This window comes from Pangasianodon hypophthalmus, chromosome 19 (assembly GCF_027358585.1).
Source record: "Pangasianodon hypophthalmus isolate fPanHyp1 chromosome 19, fPanHyp1.pri, whole genome shotgun sequence".
NCBI lineage: Eukaryota > Metazoa > Chordata > Actinopteri > Siluriformes > Pangasiidae > Pangasianodon > Pangasianodon hypophthalmus.
Window position 1 is genome coordinate 15,207,838 of NC_069728.1, and position 14,731 is coordinate 15,222,568.

The 14,731-nt window shown below is 39.1% G+C and overlaps 2 protein-coding genes across 3 annotated transcripts in view; both read right to left on the reverse strand.

Moving 5' to 3' along the window:
• Positions 1-1,065, reverse strand: part of pex7 (peroxisomal biogenesis factor 7) — a 44,801-nt gene extending 43,736 nt beyond the window's left edge. The window contains exon 1 of one of the 2 annotated variants that reach the window (XM_053242196.1): positions 631-1,065. In XM_053242196.1, coding sequence (XP_053098171.1) covers positions 631-736 — 106 coding nt within the window. In that variant the 5' untranslated portion in view covers positions 737-1,065. The remainder of the gene's footprint in view (positions 1-630) is intronic. The other variant, XM_026923339.3, reaches the window with a different exon arrangement.
• A 5,207-nt stretch (positions 1,066-6,272) lies between these two features.
• Positions 6,273-14,330, reverse strand: hey2 (hes-related family bHLH transcription factor with YRPW motif 2). The gene is made up of 5 exons (XM_026923851.3): positions 14,030-14,330; positions 10,813-10,891; positions 10,619-10,702; positions 10,409-10,490; positions 6,273-8,950 (listed from the first exon to the last, which is right to left on the reverse strand). Exons 1-5 carry the CDS (start codon positions 14,110-14,112, stop codon positions 8,409-8,411), a joined length of 870 nt encoding a protein of 289 aa, XP_026779652.2. The 5' UTR covers positions 14,113-14,330; the 3' UTR covers positions 6,273-8,408.
• Positions 14,331-14,731: the final 401 nt, after the last annotated feature.

Below are 14,731 nucleotides of genomic sequence, written 5' to 3' on the forward strand. Positions count from 1 at the left end.
GCACATGGGGTGGAGGCGGGAATCGAGCCCTCAACCCTGGAGGTGCAAGGCAAGCGTGCTAACCACTAAACCACCGTGACCCCCAAGGATTTGTTTAAAATGAAATTCCGAATTGAGTTTTTTTAGTCTAAACTTCTTTCAGTGATATTTTGATGTATTTTCACTTTGGCTAACTGTTTTAACCGAGTTTGCACTTTGCGCTTTCTCAGTACCACAACAAACTGCACTTTTTTTTGCCTTATTAACTTTAACAGAGAGAGAGAGAGAAAAAAAGAGACGCTGGTGAGGGAACATCCATTTATAGCTGCTATAACGTAAGTGATAACAGGAGCTAACTTGTCTCTCGAATGTTTCATAACATTAAATGTAACTATAAGTACGATGTATGGTCAACTAATAAATAAAACATCATAATTGTTGGCAGATTGCTGAAGTATAAGAGGAATAAAGCCCTTTGGGACGCATTGCTGTACGAAAATCAACGTTTTGATATGCAAATGATTATGACGAGGCAATGAATATGTAAATTAGGGTATGGCGTCATCTGACGACTTCTAGCGACATTCTGAGCATGTATGAGCTACTTTCCCCTGAAAAGAGCTGGCAGCTGCTAGGATAAAGCTCTAATACCTGCTATGCCGTAATACTGAGCTGTAGCGCAGGCCAGTGTGTTGGGGAGAAACGGGGACATTTCCACCGCATAACCGTGTCGAGCTGGACACCGGAACCACTTCATCCTCTCTCTCCTTCATCTACACTGACATTACTCCGAAAACATCCAGAGAAACTGCCTCACCGTTAACTCATGCTATTACTGCTACAGCATTTCAAATGAGCTAATTACTAGCTAGCTAACAACCATTCTTAGCCCAAAATATCCACACTCCTATTAATACAACAAGAATTACGAAATTATACGACTCGTTAAAATATTACTTCACGTAATTTGTGTATTTTAAGTAAATAAAATCAGTCAGTGTATAAAGTATAAACTATCCAGTGCTAACATCGCTGCTTCACATGTTTCCTACTCCTTCCTTGTTTTGGTTCTTAGGAAGAGAGGCCAAATTACAAATAGCTCATATACTCTACACATGTGCACTATGTAGGCTATAAAATAATGGATTATAAACCCTTAAGTTGCGCACTATCTAGCCAAGAAGAGGTAGTTTGGGATTCAGCCCTGAGAGACGAGCGGTTATTGGTGGATTTGTAGTTACAGAGTCAACATTAAGGACATTCATTGGCCTAGAAGTTTGTCATAGGTTCTCTACTAAAGGCTACAGCGAAATAGATATTATTATTATTATTATTATTATTATTATTATTATTATTATTTTTGTTTATTAAAGCGTATGTACCACAGTGTTTTTTCTTACACGGACGGTTAAACCACACACTTCCGTTAGTGCAAGGGCTCTTACTTTACAGTCGTCATAGCAACCGAGAATCTGGAAAAAATTCCCGGATGTTACACTTGTATACTTGTTAGTAAGGCAGTACACAAAATTCAAGAGCGCTATATGAGTTGAAAAAGTGCTTTTATGGCCTTGACTTCTTGATTAAAGATGTTAAATTGGTAGCAAGAGGTTTTTTTTTTGTCTCTTGTTTCAGTTTTCTCAAGCTGACATTATTTACTCAAGCACTTTCAGGTTATTTAATGAACGTGTAAGGTATGAGGTGTAGTACACAGCTTCTCCACTGTGTGGCGCCAGTGTTCTTACAAACACTGCAAATAGCTTCATTTTAAGGGAAAACTCCAGCTTAATACACATTCAAAATGTTTGTATTGAAATGTTTGTGACCTTCTTTGCGATTCTGGTGCTAATTTGTTGGTTGGTGCTGTTTTCTCATTACTCCTATGAGAAGTTAGTGCGTTTGTATCGCTCTGATGTCACAGGGTGACATTGCTAGCACAGTTACAATGGTGTTTAATAGGAGGAAAAAAAATCAACAGTCTCAAACACAAGCAATAACAGTCAGGTTTCGCTGTTAGAGTCTAAAAACAAAAGAGCACAGGTTCCTTTGCTCGCTCACCAGCGACGTTCAACATCATATTAACGAGAAGTAGTGGAGATGTTGGTGCAAACGTTAGATTCAAAGTCCCAGAATGCAGTGCAGCTATACGGATGCGGTTGCGCCGAGTTACGACAGAGACTCGATTAGTTAATGATTTTTACAGGATGACGAGCGTGATGGAGATAACATTGACGGAGATATTAGCATGAAAGTTTGGATGCTGATCTGTTTGAGCGGAGTGTATAAATGAGGAGGTGAGAGAGCTGGACAGACTGAAGGACTAAAGCGCTGCTGCATCGCTCTCTTTAGGTAGACATGAAGCGAGAGCGAAATCTCACTGGCACTACAATAATTCTGAAGATTAATATGCAAGTCCTTTCTCGTTTTCTGTTGCTAATTTAAGCACATAGTGCAAAGAACACTGTAAACCCAGCTGGATTTTCTCACCCCGGTGTTTTTAGTGGTGTGCGATGTGAAGATCACGTGTGTCCCTGATATACGACGGCCTCTTCAAAGCCATGGGCCTGAGAAGCAGTGTTCTAAAGCAGATAAGCAGCGGATTTACGGCCCCGCTCCGTTCCCATGCGTGTCTGCGGTCTGCAGCCGCCGTCTGCCCTAATCCCTATTCACTTGGAAATGCTGATACTTTTCCCTTTTAGGAATGTAAGGACAGGGTTTAATGGCGTGACAGTGATTTACTCGTGTAAAACTGTCCAGCATAAAGGGAGTGGATTAGAGGGGCACAGAGAGCCATTCTGGGGAGGAGTGACCTCTCTTGTTCTCAGTTAATGCTTTGAAGGTTGCAAGTTTTGAGGCCGGAGGTTCACACACACCAAAACGGCTGCAGTTCATAAGTGTGTCAGCTTGAAGTTCACTCTGAAGACGCGTTCTTGCTCTTTGCACGGCTTAAACGGCGTCTTCTGACGGAGTTCATTAGGAATGTTTGAGAAAAGCCAGTGAAATTGCTTTAATTATAGTAGATCAGTTGAATATTGCTTTAATCAGAGAGCAGGTCTTGGGACTGTAGTACCTCCTTACAGAAAAATCACACACATTTCACGTGACATGTCATTATGTGAATAATACAGTATGTGATCAGATGTGGAAAACATGCGAAGCTGCATTTTAGCATGGTATGGCTTCAAATTGCACATGTGACATCATGTAAAAAATATGTTGGGAATAATGAAAATAAAACCACACGCCCTACATGGGAAAAATTAACATGAAAATAAATGAATCTTGAAAAAATCATATGTGGGAAAAATAAAAAAGGCCAAGTGTGAAAAATGTAGAAAATGAAATGAAATATCATAAAGGCACATGCGTGAATTTAATATATTATTCACATGTGAAGTTCATGTCATTCATCAAGAATTTTTTTTTTTTTTAAATTAAGTGTTTTCATAAAGGGTTCTACCTGGAACTCACTTCTGACAGGAAAACATACTGTTGCAGGGATCAACAGTCAATCTTTAGCAGTTTCTCCACCTTTTAAAGCTCTAGATCTAATTTTTTCTAAGTGTACTCAGTGTTTAAAAGGATGGTTTGGTGAAAAATAATGAAAAGCATGATGATATTCCACTTACCCACTTGTGGTCAATTGGCCACAATCTTCAGGGCATGCAGTTATAGGAAAATAATCCAATAATGGTGTGGTGTGATGAGGCCTGACCCTGAGCAGAGTTACTCTTGCCACTCCAGAGTTGATTATTTTCCAATAACACCATGTCCCACAGTGTTATACAACAGCAATTTACCAATGATTGCAATTTTTTTTAATTACTTATTGAACATCATCATTTTTTATCCATTTATAGTTATGGAGTGTCTGCAAAACAAGGTAGTTTCTGTAATGTTATTGCAGCTATAAACAGTCGTTCCCTCACCAGACTCTCTTTTTCTCTCTCTAAGTTAACAAGACAAACTTTGTAGATAAAGTTCATCAAGGCAAACTTTGATGTTGGCTTGACAAAGCCAGTCTGAAAGGGTGAAATTGTTTCATAAGCTTGAAGATAGTTTGAAGTTGAAAGACAGAAAGAAAGAAAGAAAGAAAGGGTGACAGACAGACAGAAAGACAGATAAGACAGTTACTGGTAGAAAGATAGATGAAAAAATGGAGTGATACAAGTAAAAAAGACAGATGGCATGAGAGAGTGACACAAGTAAATAGATGGAGAAAGTGTTAGTAGAAAGACAGAAGGAGTGAGAAAGACAGGTAGATTGATAGAAAGAAATATGGAGAGCAGAGTGTGTGTGCTACTGGTAGATTGATAGAGAGATGGATAGAGAAAGTGTTATTGGTAGAAAGACAGAAGGAGTGAGAGAGTGATACAGGTAGACTGATAGAAAGAAATGTGGAAAGTGTGTGTGTGTGTGTGTGCTACTGGTAGATTGATAGAGAGATGGATAGAGAAAGTGTTATTGGTAGAAAGACAGAAGGAGTGAGAGAGCGATACAGGTAGACTGATAGAAAGAAATGTGGAAAGTGTGTGTGTGTGTGCTACTGGTAGATTGATAGAGAGATGGATAGAGAAAGTGTTATTGGTAGAAAGACAGAAGGAGTGAGAGAGTGATACAGGTAGATTGATAGAAAGAAGTATATGGAGAGTGGGTGTGTGTGCTACTGGTAGATTGATAGAGAGATGGATAGAGAAAGTGTTATTGGTAGAAAGACAGAAGGAGTGAGAGAGTGATACCGGTAGATTGATAGAAAGAAGTATATGGAGAATGGGTGTGTGTGCTACTGGTAGATTGATAGAGAGATGGAGGGAGAAAGTGTGTTATTGGTAGAAGGACAAAAGGAGTGAGAGAAAGAAATATATGGAGAGAGAGTGTGTGTGTGTGCTACTGGTAGATTGATAGAGAAATGGATGGAAAGAGTGTTATTAGTAGACAGATAGGAGTGAGAGAGTGATACAGGTAGATTGATGGAAAGAAGTATATGGAGAGAGTGTTTGTGTGTGCTACTGGTAGACTGATAGAGAGATGGATGGAGAGAGTGTGTTATTAGTAGAAAGACAGAAGGAGAGAGAGAGTGTGTGCTACTGGTAGACTGATAGAGAGATGGATGGAGAGAGTGTGTGTGGCATTGATAGAGAGATAGATGAAGTGAGAGTCTCTGTTACAGGTACATTAACAGAGAGAGAGAGGAGAGAAGACGAGCTTCAGGCCATGTGCACACAGTGTGTGTGTGTGTGTGTGTGTGTGTGTGTGTGTGTGAGTTTCGATAGTTGGGGTTTGAAATCATGAACACTCCTAGCCAGGCTCTGAACATTCCCTGCCAGTCTCTGGGAGTTTTTGGGATTTTTGATCATCTGCTACTGAAAAGTCTGATCAGTAAAAAAAAAAACAGCTTTGAGAAATCAGAACAGCGTGAAGGACTGTGCTGTTTGGTGAATGCAGCTTGAAAGCTTGAGGAGTTGTAACAGTCCAGAGTGGAAGTCAGTGGGAATTTTGGCCACTTTGAGCTTCAGTAACGGGAAATCTGTAATTCCGATCAGTTAGAAAAGTCAAAGCACACTAAATCAGAACAGACTGAAGGTCTGGGGCGAGGTTGGTGCGTATAGCTTGAAAGCTTTAAAGAAGTAGTGTTTAGAAATTTTGGGTCTCATAATAATAATAATAATAATAATAATAAGCTTAAACAGCAGAACAGAATGTTGGCTTTGTCAAGTCAATATAAAAATCGTAGCTTGTCATGTTACACACAAAGCACAAACTCCTCTGTCCTGAAGATGTCAGAAACCATAAAGTCACAAACCTCTGACTGCAACGAAGCCCTGACACTGGAGACTCCTTCCATAAATGCTAAATAAACATCTCCTCACGTACAACTTCACCAGATCAACGATTATACGTGTTTAATTCTTTTATTTGACGCATCTATTATTATAGAAAATTAATCACCACCATGTGACTAACTAGAACTGATCATTCAACAACATTGCAGTGTGTTTTTTTTTGCATGCTGGCAATAATTACATTGTTGTTGTATCCGCTCAGACTGAAATGCACAAGAGTAAATCAGGAAAGTGCTTCGCTTCTGAAAATCTACATTCCAAAGTGGAACACATAACTTCATCTGTTTGTTCTGTCCTTTGATGGTTTCTTTTTGCATTATTATAAAACCACACTAAAGCATATTATTTCCTTCACCAAATAGTTTCTGGAACTCGGGTTGCGTTTCAACAAACAAGTCTGTCCTCCGGTTTGTGGGCGAGGGTGAAAGAAAGGATGAGGACGAGGGCAAATAAAAAGGACTGAATTTTAATCTGTGACATCTGCTTTTTTTTTTTTTTCATTTTGCATAGAAAAACGGTTACATATTAAAAGAGTGGGATGGGGATTAAAAAAAGATACAGTAGTGTGGGTTTACTGGCAAATCTGACATACAACACGAGCGAACAGTGAGAGAGCTCTAGCGCAGATATCGTAGAGAGAATCCCGTCTCTCCAGGCAGTAGTGACCGAAGTGCATCATCATAACAATATACAGCTCCAGTATAAACTCTAGTTACACTCTTCCACATGTACATATTTACACACCGAGTGGTTAGTTCCTCACAACACACACTCTCATTCACACCTCAACTGTTCTGTGATTATCTGGAAAACCTTTGGCTTATTGGGTTTTTTAAAAGTGAAAATAGAAGATTTGAAAATCAGACAGTGGTTTTGATGGTTAAAGTCACAGGAAAGAGAAATCTGTGAGTGATTTTTTTTTTTTTAAGGTTAAAGTTGGTCTTATGGGCACAATGTTCAGTAGGTCTACATGTAATCAGATGTAAAGTGGGCGGGGCTCATTTCAGGGTAGATTTGCATATGTTTTACATTTATAGCATTTATCCAGAGCACATTACAAGCATCTCATTTATACAACTGAGCAGTTGAGGGTTAAGGGCCTTGCTCAAGGGCCCAGCAGTGGCAGCTTGAACTCTCAATCTTCTGAGCAGGACTTCAGCAGCTTAACCACTGAGCTACCACTTCCCGAGCTTTGCTGTCAGTTTTACCGTCACCAATCACAAGGCTGATATCGCTTGTTCCACACAGCTTTCAGAAACGACTTGTTTTCTGTGTCCTTTGAGTCTGATTAAAGTTGTACCAATGAGTGTGGTGTAGTAGGCTGGGTGTGTCTGAGAGAGACGGGTGTCACTCAAGCATGCTCATTAGAATACTAAGCCACGCCCAATAGGACACTTCTGAACACTAATTCAGCTGGAGTGGTTAGTGTTTGTGTTTGAGCAGGTTTATTTTATTTCAATTTTTTTTCTTTTTTTTTTAACCATGGCCCATAAATGCAAACCACATTAACAAACCAAAAACATAACAGCAAATCTGAAAACACATCAACATTAAGTCAAAAAGGGTATGTCCTTATTGAACGTCACATACTCGTTGCTGATTGGTTACGGCATGTGTCAGTCCGAGAGACCATGGAAAACAAAAAGCTGAAGGATCTTTACAGTAAGAGGAATATGAGCCTAAATCGACTTACGCTTCTATTTGTGCTTTTTTTTTTTTTTTTTAAATCAAGGGCATTCATATGATGTTATTATAGACATGCTGTCAGTTTTGCATGGCATTACTATAAATATGAAAACACAGAGCTGAAAACCTGCCTAAAGGAAAGAAATAATAACATAAGTAACTTCTCATTAAATCACTTTCACTAGGTTAAACTAGATACCAGACTGAAAAAGTGCAATTCTTTGTCTTTGTGATAGTCATACGCCATGTCCAATCATCAGCAAGAATGTGACGCTTAATAAGGAACTATACTCTCCATTTTGTGTTTCTGAATTTGCTGTCATGTTTTTGGCTTGTTAATGTGTTTTGCTAGTTTTCCCTCATCCAAGCATTTTCTGGATATTTAATATAACTAACAATGTTTACATACTACAAATAATTTTTAATATTTTGCACTGTTTCCTGGGACTTTATGCACAGACATGATATTTCAGTAGGACAGTTGTTTCTCAGCAGTAAAGGTGACTGGAAGGTTGTGAGTTCAAATCCGACGAAAGACACTATCGAGCTTGTATTCGATTCAGCATTACTAGGATCTTAGCTGCTATTGTCTGTTGTGTTAAGTTGCATTTCAGTCACACCGTCCTGCAGAACAGCATCATCCCTTCATGTAAAGTTTGTGTGAAACAAAAATCGTGGTATTTCTCCATGGGAAATGTCAGGGTAAAGATAAGAAAAAAAGACAGTGATGGGCCCATTTCATTGAAAATACCAATCAATCATCCATGTGTGATGCGTACAAAACATGATCCACACTGTCTTCCCCTCCCATGAGGTTTACTTCAATGATACACACAGCCAGGCACTTGTCGAATTGATTGTGGCTGAAAGAGCAGCGTTTATAGTTCACAGTCTCAGCGCTCAGAAGGCTCCCACTTCAGTCCCCCATGGCCGGTAGGGTTTAGCAGAACTGGTGCTGGAGCTGCTCTGCTGTGACGTCGACGATGTGGAAGAGCTGGAAATGGAGGGGCTGATGGTCGCCGATGATGTCATGCTAGGAGCGAAGAGTGGGAATCCAGCGGGAAAAGACAGGGGGAAGGTTGCAGAGAGCGAGAGCAGGGAGGTGGAGAGTGGCGGTGCTATGCTCCCGGCGTGAGAGAAGGAGGCGCGATGTGGCTCTGAAGAGGAAGATGAGGAGGAAGGCGATGGTGTGGCGTGTGCTAGAAAGGCTGCGGGTAGCGGGTGCAGCGGGTGGAGAGGATGCAGGGCCTGAGGGTGGTGTGTGATGGATGAGGCGACGAGTTGAGAGGCACAGCTGCTGAGGTGTGAGACGAGGCGAATGCGCAGCGGATCACTTGAGTCCAGTCCTTCTACCGAACTCAGATAGCGAGCCACTTCGGTGAGACACTCACGGAAACCGATGCTCATGAAGTCCATGGCCAGAGAATGGAAATCGAAATAACCTGATGAGAAAAACAGAAAGCATGGTTTACCCTTTACTCTGGCAGTTCTTATGTTATTAAGGTGGTCATGAAAACAGTATATTATGATATTGTTTATCGGCTTAACCTTTTAAACTCCAAAGAACCATGGATGATTCAACACTTTCACTGGCTGTAAGTGTGGCCAGTGTGTCAGGAAGCAGATCAGACAAAAACACTTGTGTATCCCAACAATCAGCTGATTCACTGCATATACACTGGTAACATGGTATCTTCCATTTTTGTACATTTACATTTATTCATTTGGCTGATGTTTGTTTTTATCCAAAGTGATTTATAATTGAGAAAACTTGAGCAATTAAGGGCTTAAAGATCTTTCTCAATGATGCTCACAACTTTCAGAAACATTCCCATAGCCTTACCCACTGAGGTAACACTTTCTGTCCCAGAATTTTATGGTACGTCCTCCCTCGTGTGGTTTATTAGAGATTTAAAAATCCGCTGTCGAGGTTCAAATATTATGAATTTCACCCAGAGATTTCCCACACTCTTAGAAAAAAAGCTCCTCAAAGGTTTACCCATGTTTTATTTGGTAAAAAAAGAAGAATCTAGTTCTTAAATAATGGGAGTGGAAATAAGAGACAGAGGGAATGTGACGACGAATTAACCCTTTTTAAAAAATTTTTTATTAGGACATTTATTTCTCTCTGTTACTCTGAATATGTCTCTGAATATCTCAATATCATTTCTGTAATCTAAAACTTATTTAAAAAATGATTCATTAGTAAAACTGAGCCAAGTATCTATCAGTTCACATTGAAATTAGTTTTTTTAAATTACTCCAATTTTAGTGAAAATATAAAATCAGTCATTTAAGTCATTTAATTTTTATATTTTTAAATCTTTTTTATTTTCATGTCTCCTGATATGTACTGATTATGACTCTTGATTGTTTTATTCTTTATCTAATTCAAAGCTTTCATGTACAGCACTTTGAGATTTTTGGACTCAAAATGAAAAGTGCTATAAAAATATAAATAAGATTATTATGATTATCATTATCCGAACATATGATTATGAAGACGGCTCTTCAGTCAGGTCAGAATGAAGCCAACAGCTGATGCATGGCGCTGATCCCTTCTGCGCCGAACGCTCGGACTGTTTGTGTGTTTGTTTTGTCTCCCCAGTGCACCGAGTTTACACTCGCTGTAAAGAGCAAACACACCCCCAGCGGTGGGGTGTGTGAATGCGGCCCGCTCGCCTCCCACTGGTTTATCAAAGCAAACACAAGCTCGGGGTCAAGTGATGCTTTTGTCCTGCCTGCGCTTTCCCACGGGCTCAATCCTGCCATTAGCGTCGACTTCCACTCCTTTAATCTGAGCCGAAAGGAGCCGAGCGCTCATGTTTCACAACACACACACACACACACACAGAGAGAGAGAGAGAGAGAGAGAGAGGGGAAGTCAATTAACTCTTTACCTTTTCCTCCTGTAGCCTGGAGCATCTTTAGATGATCTACTGTCATCTGCAGTATTTCAGCCTTCTCTAGTTTAGCAGAGCCCTAAGAAACAGAAAATCTATTTTGATATTTTTCTCAATTTTTAATTTAAGGCATCTTTTTCTTGACCTGTACTGGGGCTATTTACATGCAGAACACATATCACTCCTAATCATTTCATTTACACTCACCTGCTTCTCGAAAGCAGTCGGCACCAGGCGACGCAACTCCGATAAACTGTTATTGATCCGGTCTCTCCGTCGCTTCTCGATGATCTGCATTAATAAATCAGCACTGTAGTGTAAACATTTCATTGTATACACACACACACACACACACATATATATATATTTTTTTTCTGTAATAATCGTGTTGAGCTGCTCACCCCTCTGCGTTTTTTTCGGGCCATGACCTGTGAGGTGGTGGTGGGAGAAGCACATCTCAGAAAAGAGCTGCTGCTTTGGCTGTAACGAGAGAGATGGAAATGGACTCATTAAATGACGGGGTGTGCTGTTATAGGAAAATAATCAATGACAACGTGGTGTGGTGCGACCCGATGCACAGCAGACCTGCTCTTACTACTCTTGAAATGTTTTATTCCTCTTATACCACAGCGATTTACCAGTGATCAATTAGTCCAGCATTGCCAGAGTCAAATTAACACATGCAGTGTCGAATATAACATGTAGTGATTATTACAGTGTTAAACTGAAGTGTGCTATGTGCAATTAACACCTGTAGAATCTTTGAGTCTTTTACCTTTGAATTAACGCTTTAGGTATTGACACATACAGTGCTAAATTGACTCATCCAGTGTTGAGTAGACTCATCCAGTGTTAAATAGACTCATACAGAATTAAATTGACTCATCCAGTGTTGAATAGACTCATCCAGTGTTAAACAGACTCATACAGAATTAAATTGACTCTTACAGTGTTGAGTAGACTCTTACAGTGTTAAATAGACTCATACAGAATTAAATTGACTCATCCAGTGTTGAATAGACTCATCCAGTGTTAAACAGACTCATACAGAATTAAATTGACTCTTACAGTGTTGAATAGACTCATCCAGTGTTAAACAGACTCATACAGAATTAAATTGACTCTTACAGTGTTGAATAGACTCTTACAGGTTTAAATAGACTCATACAGTGTTAAATTGACACTTACAGTGTTAAATTGGCTCTTACAGTGTTGAATAGACTCTAATAATGTTAAATTAACTCTTAGTGTTGAATAGACTCATACAGTGTTAAATAGACTCTTATAGTATTAAATTGATTCTTACAGTGTTGAATAGACTCATACAGTATTAAATTGACTCTTATAGTGTTGAATAGACTCTTACAGTGTTGAATAGACTCTTCGTGTTAAATTGACTCATACAGTGTTGAACAGATTCATACAGTGTTCAATGGACTCTTCGTGTTAAATAGACTCAGTACAGAATAGACTCATACAGTATTAAATTGACTCTTATAGTGTTGAATAGACTGATACAGTGTTGAATAGACTGATACAGTGTTAAATTGACTCTTACAGTGTTGAATCAACTCATACAGTGTTGAACTGACTCTTACACTGTTTATTATCTCTAACATTCTTCATATATTATAAGTCTTATATTTATATTATATTTATAAGTCCAGCTTGACACTAATGAACCCTGTATGTGTAATTCAGCGGGGGCTTTCCTTGTGTGCCAGTTCCTGAAAACTGATTCATTTGAATTATCTTCTCTATTCATTATTATTATTCAGCAATAAAATGATTAAGGCTCATTATTATAAATTACAGAGTACATGGTAAAATCCATTGAATTAAATCTTAGACTTTTGCATTAACACCTACAGAGTTAAAGTGTCTCTTTCAGCTTGAGAATTATTGGCACCCTTCAAACGTAATGGACAAAATGATTTTTGTAGTGTCCATTTCCGTTCTTGAGTTGAACCCTGATGAAGTTAAAGATGGTGTCCTCATTAGGGACGGATAATGTGACAACGTCGATATCATAATAAATCACGTCACGACATGTCACGATAAGTGCGTTTTTTCATCTAATATCATGGATATTGTGATACCTTTTTAATCAAATGTTTGAATTTTAAAAAATTACAAGATAATTGAAAGCACTTGTATCTTTAAAATGGCAAAATGTTAGTCAGATTTTTACATACTACCATTTTCAGCATTACATATTTAAAAAAAAAAAACAACATTATTTTTTTATAGCCATAAAGTATCATCGAACAGTTTTGTGAGCAAACCTATATATCACGATACATATTGTGTATCGTAGGAATGCCTTTGCGAATGGTGATGTGATATATTTCCCACCTCTAGTCCACATACACAAAATAAAGAATGGAAAGGATTGCAAAATATTTTGCAATGTTATCTCCAGTCTTTTTTTTTTTATAGCTTATAAGCCTCAGTGCTGTTTTTCTCCAACTATTCCCTTCAGAGGAGATTCGGTTTCAACAAATATTAACTGTAGCAGGCTAAAACTTTTGAAAGTAGAAGAAATTGAACTACTTAAGAAAACCTTTTATATATATTTATTTGAATCTAGCAGTCCAGCTGGACAGAACTGAACATTGTGGGTGTTAAATCAACCATAAGGGACCTTTTTTTTTTTTTTTTGGTTGTGTGCCAGTTCCAACATCATTTTCTTCAATGAAGTTCATTTTATTGTTTTTTTTTTTTAATATAATTAAAAATAATAAAGGGTCAAATCATGGATTATGATATTACAATCTGGAATGACGGAGTACATGATAATATCCACTTGGACCGAATTATTATGAAGTCTTATAAAACTGCATTAACACGTGTAGAGTTGAAGTGCCTCTTTCAGCTTGATAATTATTGGCACCCTTCAAAGCAAAGCAAGAAAACAAAAAAGCAACCCAGATTTTTTGCAACATCTATTTCAGCCTGTTGATTTAAAACCTGTCCTTCAGCAACAACTGAAGACGTAATACAAATGAAATGTAATTTCCAGAGAAACCGAATGTTTTTTGGATAAAAGTCTGGTATCAGCTGTCCATGCAAAGTGCTTCTGAGGGTTTTGGAAGAGAAACCAGTGGTTTTGGGTTTTGGATTTTTTTCCACTTGTACTACTCTTCATTTCACTACACACACACACACCACACACACACATGCTTCCTTAAGTAGTGCAGTTTCTTCTTCAGAGCACTTGTTTCAGTATGAAGAGAATAACAGCACTGAGTCTTGCAGTGTCTGTAACAAGGCTGGAGGCACTTGTGCAGAGACACTCCTCCATGCAAAACCTTTTACACTCCTTTATACTTCTCTTTCTCTGCATGTGGACTTTGACATGTCCAGCTGGACAGAAATGATCTCATTAGGTGTTCATCAACCCTTTTTTTTTTTTTTTTGCAGTGTCATTTCCTACACAGATTTCCCAAGAAACCTGTATCTGTCTCCATTTTTGATTATAACAAACCCCCATTAGTATCAATAATAAACAATAAACAAATGATAATTAAAGCATAATAGATTTTTTTTCCAGAATAAAAGTGAAGCACGGTTCTATCGCTGAGAGCTATGTAAATAAAGTTATGTCAGTGCACTTACGCGGGGTAGTTATTCTCACTGCCCACGTCGATGGTCTCGTCCATGTCGCTGTCGGATGTGCTGTCCTCACAGGGCCGCTTCATGTCGGCGCGAGCGCGAGCGCGAGCTTCAGGGGCTGAGAGACCGGAGCGCGAGCGATGTGCGCACAGCTGGTCGTGGCGCGCGCGCGCCTCTCTGCGTAATCTGTTCGTTTTTTTTTTTTTCTTCCCTTCCCTCCAGAAACCCTCTGAGCTTCTTTTCCCACGGAGCGCTCGAGCCTTGGGCGCTTTCCTGACACGCCCACATCCCTTACCGGACACGCCCACTATCCACTGCTATGGCACGCCCACATCACAACATCATAACAGCAGCAGGAGGAGAAAGAGAATGACTCAGTGCTCTGAACGAGTCAAGAATCACGATTCAGGATTCTTCTATTGACACACAACAGTGTTTCGTGCTAACTGAGTTCTGTATAGCTTAATAATCAGCAAGAAACAATAACCTAAACAGCAAAGTGCAAGACAAGTGCATTAACACTGAGTGAGTGAGGGCAGGAGAGGATGTGCAACATCAGGGGTGGAGCGATCCCACTGATCCTTTCCCAATACCGATACTCAAAGCTTGAATATCCGGCGATATCGATGCCCATCACATATTTTTTTCCTTTAAAACTTAATATACTTATAAATATTACTTATAAATACCTAAATTACTAATATC

Excerpts from the sequence above, each read along its gene's own strand:
- hey2 (XM_026923851.3), bottom strand. The coding sequence starts at position 14,112 with ATGAAGCGGCCCTGTGAGGACAGCACATCCGACAGCGACATGGACGAG. Across the intron at positions 10,703-10,812 it reads CCCGAAAAAAACGCAGAGGG|ATCATCGAGAAGCGACGGAG; the intron begins GTGAGCAGCTCA and ends TTATTAATGCAG. Across the intron at positions 8,951-10,408 it reads CCAGGCTACAGGAGGAAAAG|GTTATTTCGATTTCCATTCT; the intron begins GTAAAGAGTTAA and ends TTTTCTCATCAG.